The following is a 12915-nucleotide window of genomic DNA, read 5'->3' on the forward strand; positions in this document are numbered from 1 at the left end:
CATGGGTTAATAATTGCTGCAAGCAGTGTTTTACAGTTCATGATTGCCACCTCAAGCACATGCTAGAAATACATAGTAAAAGTAATATGAATTACAAACATATATTAGATGGAGACTGCTGTAAAAATATTACGCAAGTAGGACAGATGGACAGTAAAAGATGCCTCATTCTGGAATCTGTAATATGAAGATAGCTATGGGATACAATTTTTCCATATCACTGAATGTGGAAAGCACATTCAGTTTACACTAGACTTTGTGTAGTATAGGAGCTAGCACCTAAAAAGCCAAGAAAAAGGTTTCAAGCAGTGAATGGCTAATAACAGTGATGTTGGCAGAAAGAACAGCAAGAGCAAGTGGAAAAAGAGAGTGCATGTGAGCGAGACCTGCTGCCCCCATATTAAAAAAGACAAAAATAATACTTTCATTCTATTTGTCATCAAGTAATACTTTTAATTAGTAAATCTGTTCTGCAGGTAAAAGTGCAACCTGCAAATAGAAACGATTTTTCAGGATTCATATTCTCCAAAATATTTCTTTCAAGTTTACACTTGTAACTCTATTGCTGTAAAGACTTCTTCAGTTTAAGTGTGGTCCACACAAGATGACCCACAGGAAGATTGCACCTAACAGTCAGGACCATACACAGATACTCTTACTACATTATATAAAGTTTTGAGTTTGGGGAGGAGGTGTTGGGTTTGATTTTCTTTTCTCTCTCTACTGTTCTAAGCAGGTTCTCAGTACCTCCCTCAAATTTATATTTCTCAATAGTATTAACAAAGCAAAGTATCCAAAGTACTAGGTGGGGTTTTCCCACTACTTAAAAACAAGGCTACAATAATTTTACTATGACAAAGCAACTTAACAGAATGCATATCTTCAGTAAGAAGCACAGCAATGAGGTTATACTTTCCAGAACGGTGATGGTAGAAAAGAAGGAGAAGCTTTGTGAGTATTATTTAGTAAGCTTCAAGTATATCAACCTCCTTTGTGAAGTTAAAATAATAGATTACAAGAAACTGGCAACATGCTTTTTTTGTTGTTGTTTTTTTAAGCAAAGAATTAGTACAGCATGGCCAAACTTACATGCTGCCTATCTTAGAAGGTAAGCCAGATGGTGGGGAAATAGACTCTCTGTCCCTAGCAGAAGTATCATTTGTGTCAGCAGCCATCCCACTTTCTTGCGTTTCTGCAACTGATGCAAGAGGGCCAGATGAAGTAGAGGCTGTAGCACTGATGTCAGAGACTTGATCGCTGCTGTCTGCATATAGCAACTCCATCTGGGTTGTGGTCCTCCGACGGGCCTGGGCACAAATAAAAACCAAGTTGCATCTTAGATATTTCATGGTATGGGTCAAGAGTGCTACATTTAAGCTTAATCATTAGCTGGTAATTAGCATTCCCCTCAATCACCTTTGGAAACTAAATCAAGTAGCTCACCTCTACTCTTCGGCAACAATTTCATAGAAGGCAAGACAAATTCAACAGAGTGAAACACTGATTTGACAAGTGGTTTCCAGGGATACCCTTTCAACCAGCTACAAGTGCAGGTCAATACTACAGGAGTACAACATTACTCTCCTATTTATCCAAATGAATTTTGAATTAAAGGTTTATCTAAATGAAGCGCACTATAACAGGAATAAAGCAAAGCATAAATTTAAATAGCTACCCTTTTTGTGACTTTTCAACCCGATGCTGCTTCTGTATACAACCTCTGCTACGTAGGTTACTTATACCACTCCAAAAGTAGTTTAAGACAACATGAATTAAGGCTTGTTTGGCATTTCAACAAATTTAAAACAGAAAACCTCACAAAAGAGCCATGCTTTGTGCAACACAGTCATTCTTAGCAAACTGATCATACATGTTAGCTGTGAAGATGCTGTGAAATTAAGACGTACTCTTCAGGGAAAGAACAACCATTGGGGAAGACAGAGGTCCAGTCTGGACAGAACTATTACAAAAATGACACGTTTATTTTATGCAGACCAAAATTACTCAATTTATCAGCCCAAAAGTTGCACACCAATAATGCAACAGATACCTAGAGATAGTCCTCCAAAGCCAACTACAGTTAGAAGAGTGGAGGCTAAGCTCCTATGTACTTCACAAACTTGGTTTATGCTTCTGTGAGCAGAGAAACAAATAATCACAGTGAATGGAACAATATATCTCTTTCCAAAGCTGTAAAAATTTGACCACAAAATACTGGAAAAGTGTATTTTTATAATTGCTTCTCAGAGAGAAGTACCACACAAAAGCATATTACATACAAATCACATGAACTGTATGTTAAGTTCACATTTTACATGTCTTCATTAGTGTCTCTAGAGCAAAGCATGAGCATCCTCCAGAAGGTACCATAAAATCATAGAATAATTTAAAAGATGTTCAGATGAATCATCATCATACAGCCTACCTTGCTTTTGGGTTTGACTTCACCGCAGAGCTTCAAAAGATCAGAAGACAGTGAACTAAAAGAAAAATTGCATTACAGTTACAAAACAGTTTTTCAGAATGTGTAGTTTTATTTGATTCTTCACTGAAATTATGTGCAAAGTATAATGAAACAATATCAGAGGCATCTTGTAGTAGATACGTGTTGCATTACAAAGACAGTAATTTTTCCAGAACCATACCCATTTACCTTTTAACAAATACTGCTCACCTTCCTTCTGTTCCGGGACTATGCAATGGGGCATCCTCATCAGTACTATCTTCCAAATTTTCTAGAAAATTTCCAAGAGAATTTTGTTAGCTTGTCCCTCTGAACGAGGACTTGCAGGTTTTAAGTGCTATACAAAACAGCTCTGACAATGTCGAATGTAGATGAATACACACATCAAAAGCATAAAAAAGGTAGAGATTTTCAAAGTATCTTGACTATTTGCTAGCCAGTCCCTACCAATTTTTCCTGATGTCTAAACTAAGTTTTTCATACAAGCTAAATAAATCATACACCTAGGCATACTGTGCCAAATGTGGTCCTCTATCTGTTGTAGCAGAGCCACGGGGATGACAGAAAGCCAGAGAAATTCTAGAAGCAAAACTGGAAGGAAAAAAAAAAGATACAGTAAAGGAAATTAACTGCAAGACATAGAAGAGACAGGATGTAAATCAATGGACAAGTAAGGATGTCTCTCTCTCCTCTTTTTCAGTAATCTTCTTGCTCTAAGTCAGAATCAGCCTGGTCATAATGAAAAAAATCTACTTTTAACTAGCTAGCAAGCTGGGGCTCAGCCTAAGCTTATACTGAATGGTATCATTTGGGCTGACAAGAAGCAGTAACTTTCTTAGTATACAAGTATTTAGGTTTCAAAACAGGATGATGCCACCACTTAGCTCTATAGAACTGCTTCCTAAAAAGAGATTAATTGTATTGAAGTTAACTATGAAATGAAGCTGTTCAGTAGAAATGCTCCTGAGGTAAAACGAGTACACAAACCTGTTCACAAAAGACAAAACCAGCATGCATGCCACACACTAACACTGTCAAACATCAGATCAACACGGCTGCATGCAAACAGTGCAAAACATTAAGCTGCAACAACCAGTTCCAAACTGTTGGGAAAACAAATGCTCTAATTTGTATATTATTATTTTAAGCACAGTTTAAGGACATCAGTAACATATTCACAAAAGTGGAGTCCCTGATGAAATTGTAATGAATAAATAAGATTCTAATGACATTACATCTCTTCTTTATTATTAGAGATGCTTTAAGTTGGTGTACTTACTATTTGCAAGAAAGCATATACCATTTGTAATGCACAGAACCAATATATTTGGCACTCATATTAAAATAGGTTTGCCCATATATATGTTTTAAGTGCAAGTTCATGCTGTGCAGAAATCAAAACCATAGAGTTTCCAGTTGCACTCTGAGAAGGAATGAAGAAAAGAGAAATACTGCCTTCTAATGTATGCTACATCTAAAAATGTTTCCTGGAAAAGTCAAAACCAAACATCAATTTAGCACCAGCACCAACAATGCACTTTTGAGGTACTCAACTGCTTTATCAGTTTTAACAACATTGTAAAGAAAGTAGGGTCACAGGAATAGCACTTAATTTTCTTTTTTGTTCTATCCTAGATCTGAGCCCATAGTAAACCTTTTCTATACACGTTATTATTCTATGTCTCCTGCAGAAGTGGGGATCAAGAGTACTGCTTCTTCTAACAAGGCACAAAATTAGTATCAATAAATGTATTTTTTAAATATAGGATTCGTACTACAGTGGGGTTACTTTATCCCTTTCTCATACAGAATTTGCAATAAGCTTTAACAGATAACAAAGCAGGAAGTGTGGGATGGCCACAAAAGATGGGATTTTATTTGTAGGCTCACACTGATGTGCCCTTGTTATTTTTCTTCAGTTTGTCTGCAGTTCAGCGCAGGAAGACTGCACAATGTCCCCAGGTAGAAGCCAGCACATAGAAACAACAAAAAGAAACAGAAGAGGCAGAAGAGCAAGATCCTGCAAGCACTCACAAATGAGAAAAGATGACAGAAGCAATACAGTTAGTAAAGGCAGTATTGCTTGTGAGGAGCAGCAGAGATGACTGCTGATAGATCACTGACTGAAGAACAGCAGGGAGCTTTTTGGATTTTTTGGCTTCATCCTCCTGCAGAGGCAACCAAACAGTACCAGTACAACACAGTACACCAGCACAGTTCATCCAGAGATCTGCACATAGATGGTTTTATTCACATCCATGAACTTCCAGAAGTCACAGGTAGGAAGGAAAAGCAACTCCTACAATTATTCGGAAAGGAGTCCCTCCAGCAATACCCAGGACTCAATTTCATGGTCATTTTAACTCTTCACAAGAGCAGATAGGATAGTGAATGGCAGATAGTTCATTCACAAACAAGACAGGTGTGCAATCAAAGCACATTCTAAGGGTCTGACCATGTAATGTACTTTCCTGCAGCCTGAACCCTTTAAGTCCATGCTTGATGGCAGGTGTGCATCTAGAGTGGGGAATACCCAAACTTTTTCAAGCCAAGTGTATTCAAATGGCTAATAACTTCCGAAGGTATCAGAGCTGAAAGTCAACATCAAGGGAACAGTTCACAAGCACCATGGAAGTTTAATCCCTCTCGCTCAGGATGGGGCTGGCTTGGTACTGCTACCAAGCTGTCAAGCATCCTGGTGAAAGTGGTCTCAGGATCTGATGCTGTGCACACTTCCACCTTTGGGAATCATGTCAGGTTACCAGGGAGCCTTTGCATCAGAGTCCCTGCTAACCTGCTGGCAGTCCCAGCCTTAAAATCTCGCTATAACTGTCTGAACTTCCTGCAGCTCAAAAGATACAGCCACTAGTGACTTACAGAACAGAGACTATCAACAGTTTGGATTTCAGTGTGGACGGAGGTTAGTTCAGCATATTCAGCAAAGATACACCCACAGTGAAGTTTCTTTCATATAAAGCGTTAGCATAGTCCTGAGTGGTTTAGATAATTTGAAAGCCTCAATTCATGCTTGCAAAATGTTAAAAAGCTTCTTTAATGAGATATACTCTACAAAATCTTTATGGAGCTACTGTATCAGTGCATGTAATAAGTGTCTTTTCACTGCTCCAGATGCTGTTAATCAGTAAAAGCCTGTCCAAAGCGAAAGAAAAAACAATGCTAACTTCCCTGCAGGAGAAATATTGCTCTCACCCCAACAGGATGAACATACACATGCACACACACTAAGAGTCTATTTTACATGTGCTGCGATATTAACCACTGAGGTTCCTGACTAAATACTGTCTGTATGCAGCAAGATGCCCTGACATGGATTTCAGGTGTCAACTGCCAGGAAGCTGGCAAAGTTCTTACCAGCTTACACTAGATGGTGATCTATACACTTTCAGGCAGTCTTGTGCTTTTGAAATATTTCAGATGCCTATGCAAACTAGCAAAGGACAGCATAACTGGATTAGAAGTAACACAAGACAATGTAAAAGGAGTTGTTGCAGACATCAGAATTTTTTTTTCAAGTTTCTAACACATATGATCTTGTAGAGGTGAGAAAATAAATGTAATTTGCTTGGGAATCATTTGAAAGCAATAGCAACAGACTCAACACAAAAATCAGTAACTAAACCAAATTGAAAAAGTGAGATATAATCTGCATTCTGTACCATACTTACACTACAAAATGAGCTATCTGCAACAGGTTAGAAGTGACCTGCATGTCAAGAATTATTTTATTTTCAGATCTAAATAGATGAGCAGAATTTGTCACAACTAGAGCAGTAGTAACCATAAAACAGCTTTATGTAGTCTGAACATACCATATAGCTTCATAAGCAGCAAGTCACAAAATTGAAATACAACTGCTTACTGTGGTCACTTATCTGACAAATCTAACATGAGGGCTGTGGGTGGTTTCAGAAAGGAAGAGATGCTCTGTAATCTCATGATAATGAGCACATTTACAGAATAGTTCATGCAACCTTCACACACTCAACAAATTCTAAGATGCACCAGTTAGTGAACATGAATGAATTAGTAACTCGTGCAGCTGTACAGTACACAGAAAGCTAAACATACTTACCCAGCTGTATGCTATCTAGGTCTGTGTAAATAACAGCAACAAGGAAACAAAAGCAACATTCCAATCAAAACATATCCATTTATAAAAAGAAATAAAACAAAAGTACCCAATGTATTATAAATTTTTCTTATTATCATCTCATAAGAAGTAGAATAGATGCCGTAATAGACATATGATGCCATTTGAACAGGACTGAACAGGATTGCATATTTAGAATTTCATATTCAGAAGTTAAAAACATACCAAATTGTAAATGTAAAGTCTTTTGTAAAAATAAGAAGCGTATTATTTGAATTTAAAAAGTCTTACTAATAAAAAACACTATTTCCTACATTTTACTGCCAAGGGGATATAACAAAAAATTACATACATGCACATCAATTGTGAAATAGAGTTTAAGATGTTAAAATACAGCATCTATTCAGAAAAGAAACAGCCTAGAATACCCAGTAGAGCATGCATGAGAGGCAAACACAACATGCAGCTGACTACTCAGAATCCAACATGACAGAATTACCTTGCAAAGCATGACCCAGCAAAGCATCGAGTTCAGGATTTAACTCAGCTTTTTCTTTTAGCATGTGAAAGAGCAGCTGGTTTTGAGTAGCACTAGTAATTTCTGTCTGCTTAAGGCGTCCCTCAAGAACTTTGATCTGAGCTTCTTTCTGAGCTGCTTGGAGACCCTGGGAGGGATAAAGAAAGGAAAAGATGTCAAATGCTTTAACACCATTCTTTCCTTACTTTTAAAAAAAACTACACATTGTAATCTTCCTCTCACAGCCTAAAGAGCAGGTGTCAACTACAGGCCTTTTTGGTTTTGTTAGAGTCATTAAACATTAATTTACCTTGTGTTCCTCTCTGCCCTGCAAATATGCATTTAGTGGCCAAGTTGGACATAACTCCCAAGTACAATTCATAGACTCTGCATTTATTTAAGAGTGGTGAGCATCTGAAAAATCAACACCTGTTTTCAAATGTAAGTAGTTCTAATTATTACTTATCGTACTCTAGAACAAAAGGGAGGGATGGGGAGGGAGGAAACCCACCACAAGAAAAACCCACCAAAAAAAAAAAACCCCACGATCACCCCAGAACCATAACCCTTCCTACAGAATCACACAGTGAACTTTAAGCTGTGGATGACAGATCTCATGGCCTAACTTAAGAGAGAGCACATTCTAAGGGAACTCCCTAGATGCATGCATGGGCAGGAGTATTTTAGTTGTAGAAAACATAAGCAAGAAAATTTACAGAAAATGGTTTCCAAGAAGCGGAAACAGTAGGGAAAAATTAAGGTGCAACATTTCTTTCTCAAGCACTAGTACTCAAATTTTTCTGTGTTTTTACAAGTCGTCGCGTGCTAGCACTTGAGAAATGTAGTAATATGGACTTACACATTAGGTTCTGGTTTTATCATGAACTAAACCAATATACAAACAGACACATTTTGCATGGAAACAAACAATAGAACAGACAGCAGGCATGGTAAATTTTGGAAAAAAAGCCCATACCTTTAGTGTTTCTACACACTAATTACATAACAGAAAGAGGAGAAACACCTTCACATAATGGAGCTTTTATATCATGATAAGGAGAAATTGTTAACATAGTAAGTCAGAGGCACTTTCCTCGTTTAACTCTGGGTATTGGGTATCCATCTGACCCACCCAGTGGCTGAAAAAAAATAAAGCAGAAGACTGAAATTTACATAAGCCAATGTGATTGATTTCAAGACCCTTGAAATCTTTCATTTGATTCAATAATATTAAGTATGGCCTCCCAACAGGAAAAAAAAAGGCAGCAACAAGTACCTCTGTGCACTGGGTTATAAACTGCCAAACACTCATTCTGAAAACAGAACTCCCCAAGGTTTCAGAAAGAACCCTTACTGCTCCATTCAAAAGTAGCAGTCCGACTTTAGCATGCTATGCATCAATATACTTCTTAAACCACATTTTTTTAAAAGCTCATATTTAAGTGGCTGAGCCAATCTTTAAAAAAAGAGCCCCTGAGCATTCTGTAGGAGCTTGTTGAAAAACACAGGAAGAGACTGATTTGATTACAAAAAGTTAGTGCTCTTACAATAACAGCATGAGGTACATAGTACAGTGAAATAGGATCTACCAGGGGTTGAAAAACAGGCAACAGGTTGAAGGCAACAATAGATCTCGAGGGCCTTCACGCTGAGAACCCACATGACTCCATAGCATTGACCAGCTTTGCTTTGTCTAATGCACATTGATCAGCTTTTGTGTCAGCACAGCTCTGGTCCTGGTACATGGCATATACTTATTTCACTTAATGCATTACCTTATTGATACCCATTGTGAGGAAGTGATCAAGCAAATATCGAGCTTCTGTCAAAGTGCAAGCATTAATCACTGCCGTTACATCCAAGGTCTCTCCTTCTTCCTATGTGTGGAGCAGTAAAAACAGTGTGAAAATCACTACAGTAAACACTGAAAACAGAAAAAGTGAAAATGCTGCAGTATCATCCAGTTCATCCCTTAGGACCTCTAAACCACAACTGAAATATTTCTTTTCCAGAGCACCACACAGTACAGACTCTGCTGCCTTCCCAGTCTCTTCCAGTGCCGCAGTTCCTCTCCTAGTTACCCATCTCCAACTCAGACTCCTTTCTACAAGTTAAGCTTGGATGCAGAAGTAAGTGCAAATTCTACACTGTCTGAAGCCTTCATACATTTGAAGGCTTCTCCCCCTCGTCTTTTCCTCATTTTTCTTCAGATTGTTCTCTGTCAGTGTCAAGCACTCTGGCATCTGTTAGAACTATTAAGTCTTTTGTGTTCACTACTTCTTTACTGATTAAGTCCTATAATCTTGCACTGTACTGCACAAAATTCAAGAAAATCCTATGTGAGCAAAATAGTAGAAGCTGCTGGTGATGTAACATACATTAAAGCACAGATTAGCCCAAGGTGGGAGAGGGCTACCACCTAAAAATAAGGATAAGTATTACAGTTCATGTAACTATGTGCCAAGATACCTAAGAGATCGTATGTGGTGGATTCCTTTCACTGGATCATGTAAGGTGTGATGCGCATTATAAAAGTTTCCACAAGTCCTGCGTTCAGCAGCAGCAGTAATTTTTCTCCTTCTTAGTAGCTGGTGCAGTGCTATATTTTTATTTTTGGCCTGGGAATAGTGCCATTAACAACGTTTTTAGTTGCTGCTCAGTAATGCTTGGTCTGACCAAGGATTTTCTGAGTCTCATGCTCTGCCAGGGACGAGGGGAAGCCAGGAGGAAGCAGAAACAGGACACCTGATCCAAACTAGCCAAAGAGGTATTCCATGCCACAGCACGTAATGTCCACTGTATAAACTGGGGGCAGTTACCCAGAAGGGTTAGATCACTGCTTCGTCAGACTGGGTATTGGTAGGCGAGTGGTGAGCAGCTGTATGCTCTTCCCTGTGGTTTGTGTTATACCTTAGTTACTGGACTGTTCTTGTCTCAACCCTTGGGAGTTACAGTCTTTCGATTCTCCTCCCCATCCCTCCGGGAGCAGGGGGAGGAAATGGGGGAGTGAGCGAGCAGCTGCATGGTTCTGAGTTACACCTGGGCTTAAATAGCAACACCACATTTGAATTTCACTGTTTTTGGTAATATTGACTTTTCTTTTTCAATCATAATATAAACAATTGCTATTTGACAAGTCACCCCAAAACACTGTACAGAAAACCACTGTTCCATAATTGAAAATATATTACAATGCAAAATAAAGAATTCACATAAATTCTCACATACAAAAAATTTAGATGTATTTAAAGTATACAAAACAATACAAGGGAGTGGAAGCATATGAACAGATGCAGGAAAAGGATACAAGCTGTTAGCCTCCAGCTGCAAGATTATATTAATTTAATGTTAGCAGAATAGAAAGCATCAACTTCAACATGTAAATGCTTTCCAAGCTTAACTTGAATTACGCTATTAACACTAAAACTCAGATCTGAAAGTTCAGTTAAATAAAAATTCTTAATTTCAGAGTCCACCCAAGTCTTCACCAATTCTCACTTCCTGGGTCAATAATTATACAGCCAAAGCAAAATTAATTTCTAAATAAGAACATCTCCAAGGCTAACAGTTGTATTTTCTCCATTTTATTATTTTTGCATTAATATTTGACCTACCTTTGCTTCCTCCATTTGCATAATGTTTGCTTGGCAGTCAGAAATGCTGTCATTAATGTAGTCTATATTTGCAGTTAGTGATTCCATCTCTTCATTTATGTTTTGGACATTTCTATCTGCTTCATTGCCACCCCCATCCTTGATGAGCTTCTCCCTCTTCTTTGAAAGCTTTTCTCTTCTTTTTGTAAGTTCTTCACGTTGCTGTTTTCCCCAAAGACATGATTTCATATAAAAGGGAATTAGCAAACACTTAGGGTACTTAAGTGCCTTTTTTGTTTTCTTTTCCTTGTTATACTTTAACATATCATGATATCTACAGGAAGTTATGCAGGTGAATATATTAATATACTTGCACATGATCCCTTTAATGTGCTTTTTAATTCTTACTAAGCACAATAACTACATGGTCCAAATGTTTACTGGATCTGTTAAAGAGCATGTTCATTAACCACAACGGATTCCAAGTCACTTTGCCTGTGCTACCATCAGAGCAATTCATTTACAGCAAACATAAATGCACTGTTCTCTATTTACTATGTTGATACAGCCAACAGTGAATAGTAGATCACACACCGTAAGTAATCTGTTCATATCTGCCTCCATATTGGAAATGGTCATCTTCTGCATAATGATATCAGTCACTCTGCGTTCAAGTAACTGCCACTTCATCCTGGCTGCCTTTGAGGAATAAACTCTGCTTGTCACTGCTTTTCGCTGATATTTCTTTCTGTGACAAATTCAAGAGAAACACCTAAGTCTGAAATAGTCCAGTTACACATTTGACTGTAGAAATGATCAGGCCAGAACAGTTTTCATGGACAACTTAAGTTTCTTGCAGAACTTCTTGCAGCTTTTCACTGCACCAGAACAGATACCTACACCCAGCCCTGAACTCTACTGCACTCTAATATACTGCACTTGAAAAACAGGTATAAAACACTGGCATCTTGTATGATGCACCATGAAATCAAATGTTACCCAACAGTTTTTCCCTGTTTAACAAGGAGATGGGCTTCAGAAACACAGCAGTTAATATACTGGATTGTGTTTTTTGACAAATTTTTCTTTGTACTTAGAACACTGCAGGATTGAACCACCAAGGAGAGTTCTTTTTAAGAACAGGTTAACTGCATCTTGAAATTTTGGGGTTACTTAATGTGATTTGTCCTTTAATGCCATTATATATTATTCCACAGTCTTAAACCCACAAAACTCAAATTGCATTTGATAATAGCAAACTGCCCGTTTTATGAGCATTACATAACAATAGTTTGAAAAATAACTACTGCAATAAGTGTTATCATCACATTATCTTCTAGAAAGTTAATGTAATTTTTATTTTGTTATCATCACATTATCTTCTAGAAAGTTAATGTAATTTTTATTTTGCATAAGAGAGTACCAAACCATTTCAGTCCTTACCCTGTTCCATTTGTTGCAGTTACAGATAATGCCTGAACCCTTGCAACAGGAATTCTCATTTTCTGCTGTATTGCTGTTCTTGAACCATCATGCTCAACTGATGCGCTAGAACTTGCTTCCTGCATAGGATGCTCAGGCAAACTCAGCTTTCGACTTACTTTTCCAGCCACTTTATCAGACAGAGGCCTTACTTGCCGACGAAGGGCTGTGACCTGAAATGGAGGGCAAAGACACCATTACCTCTCATCAAAGCTGCATTCTAACTCACAGGAATACAGTATCATTCTGGTTTCAATGATGAATTATTGGGGCTTTTTTATACCACAATACCTCTTCAGTTTTGCGGCGTAAGATAACTTCTTGATTTCTTTTCTGAGCTTCTAAAAGCTTGAGCTGATGCTGTGGAAAAATACAAACAGCACATGATACTTTTTCTACTATCTGACACAACGATTGTATTGCATAAGAGACCTTTATACACTAATAAAAGATTTCAAAACTGTAGTGACATCAAGTGGTCAAGTCACAATTGTTTCTTGCATTTTTTAGTGCAGAATGAAAATAAGTGTTTCACTAAACCAAATCCCTATCAAAAAAGAATACTTGCATGCAAGCAAGGTGGTACCAATAGTTTCGTAAAGATTCATTAATAAAATACTGATATACTTAATCATAATCAGTAAGCCTTCTATTTTCTCTAGTAGTTATCACCAGAAGGTAGGAACCAAATTATCATAAAGTCAAACTGAATTAATGGGCATTTTGACTGGTGAAAATATATGGGTAC

At 37.7% G+C, this 12915-nt stretch overlaps 1 protein-coding gene across 6 annotated transcripts in view; it reads right to left on the reverse strand.

Moving 5' to 3' along the window:
- KIF21A (kinesin family member 21A) overlaps positions 1-12915 on the reverse strand; it is a 90502-nt gene that overhangs the window by 19163 nt on the left and 58424 nt on the right. For 4 of the 6 annotated variants that reach the window (XM_031048350.2, XM_031048352.2, XM_031048348.2 and 1 more), the window contains 10 exons: positions 12459-12527; positions 12129-12340; positions 11280-11433; positions 10707-10907; positions 8868-8969; positions 7075-7240; positions 6558-6578; positions 2675-2735; positions 2426-2480; positions 1090-1307 (listed from right to left, as the gene is read on the reverse strand). In XM_031048350.2, the coding sequence (XP_030904210.2) occupies positions 1090-1307; positions 2426-2480; positions 2675-2735; positions 6558-6578; positions 7075-7240; positions 8868-8969; positions 10707-10907; positions 11280-11433; positions 12129-12340; positions 12459-12527 (1259 nt within the window). The remainder of the gene's footprint in view (positions 1-1089; positions 1308-2425; positions 2481-2674; positions 2736-6557; positions 6579-7074; positions 7241-8867; positions 8970-10706; positions 10908-11279; positions 11434-12128; positions 12341-12458; positions 12528-12915) is intronic. The other 2 variants (XM_031048351.2, XM_031048349.2) reach the window with 1 other exon arrangement.

This window comes from Melopsittacus undulatus, chromosome 5, assembly GCF_012275295.1.
Source record: "Melopsittacus undulatus isolate bMelUnd1 chromosome 5, bMelUnd1.mat.Z, whole genome shotgun sequence".
NCBI classification, from domain to species: Eukaryota; Metazoa; Chordata; class Aves; order Psittaciformes; family Psittaculidae; genus Melopsittacus; species Melopsittacus undulatus.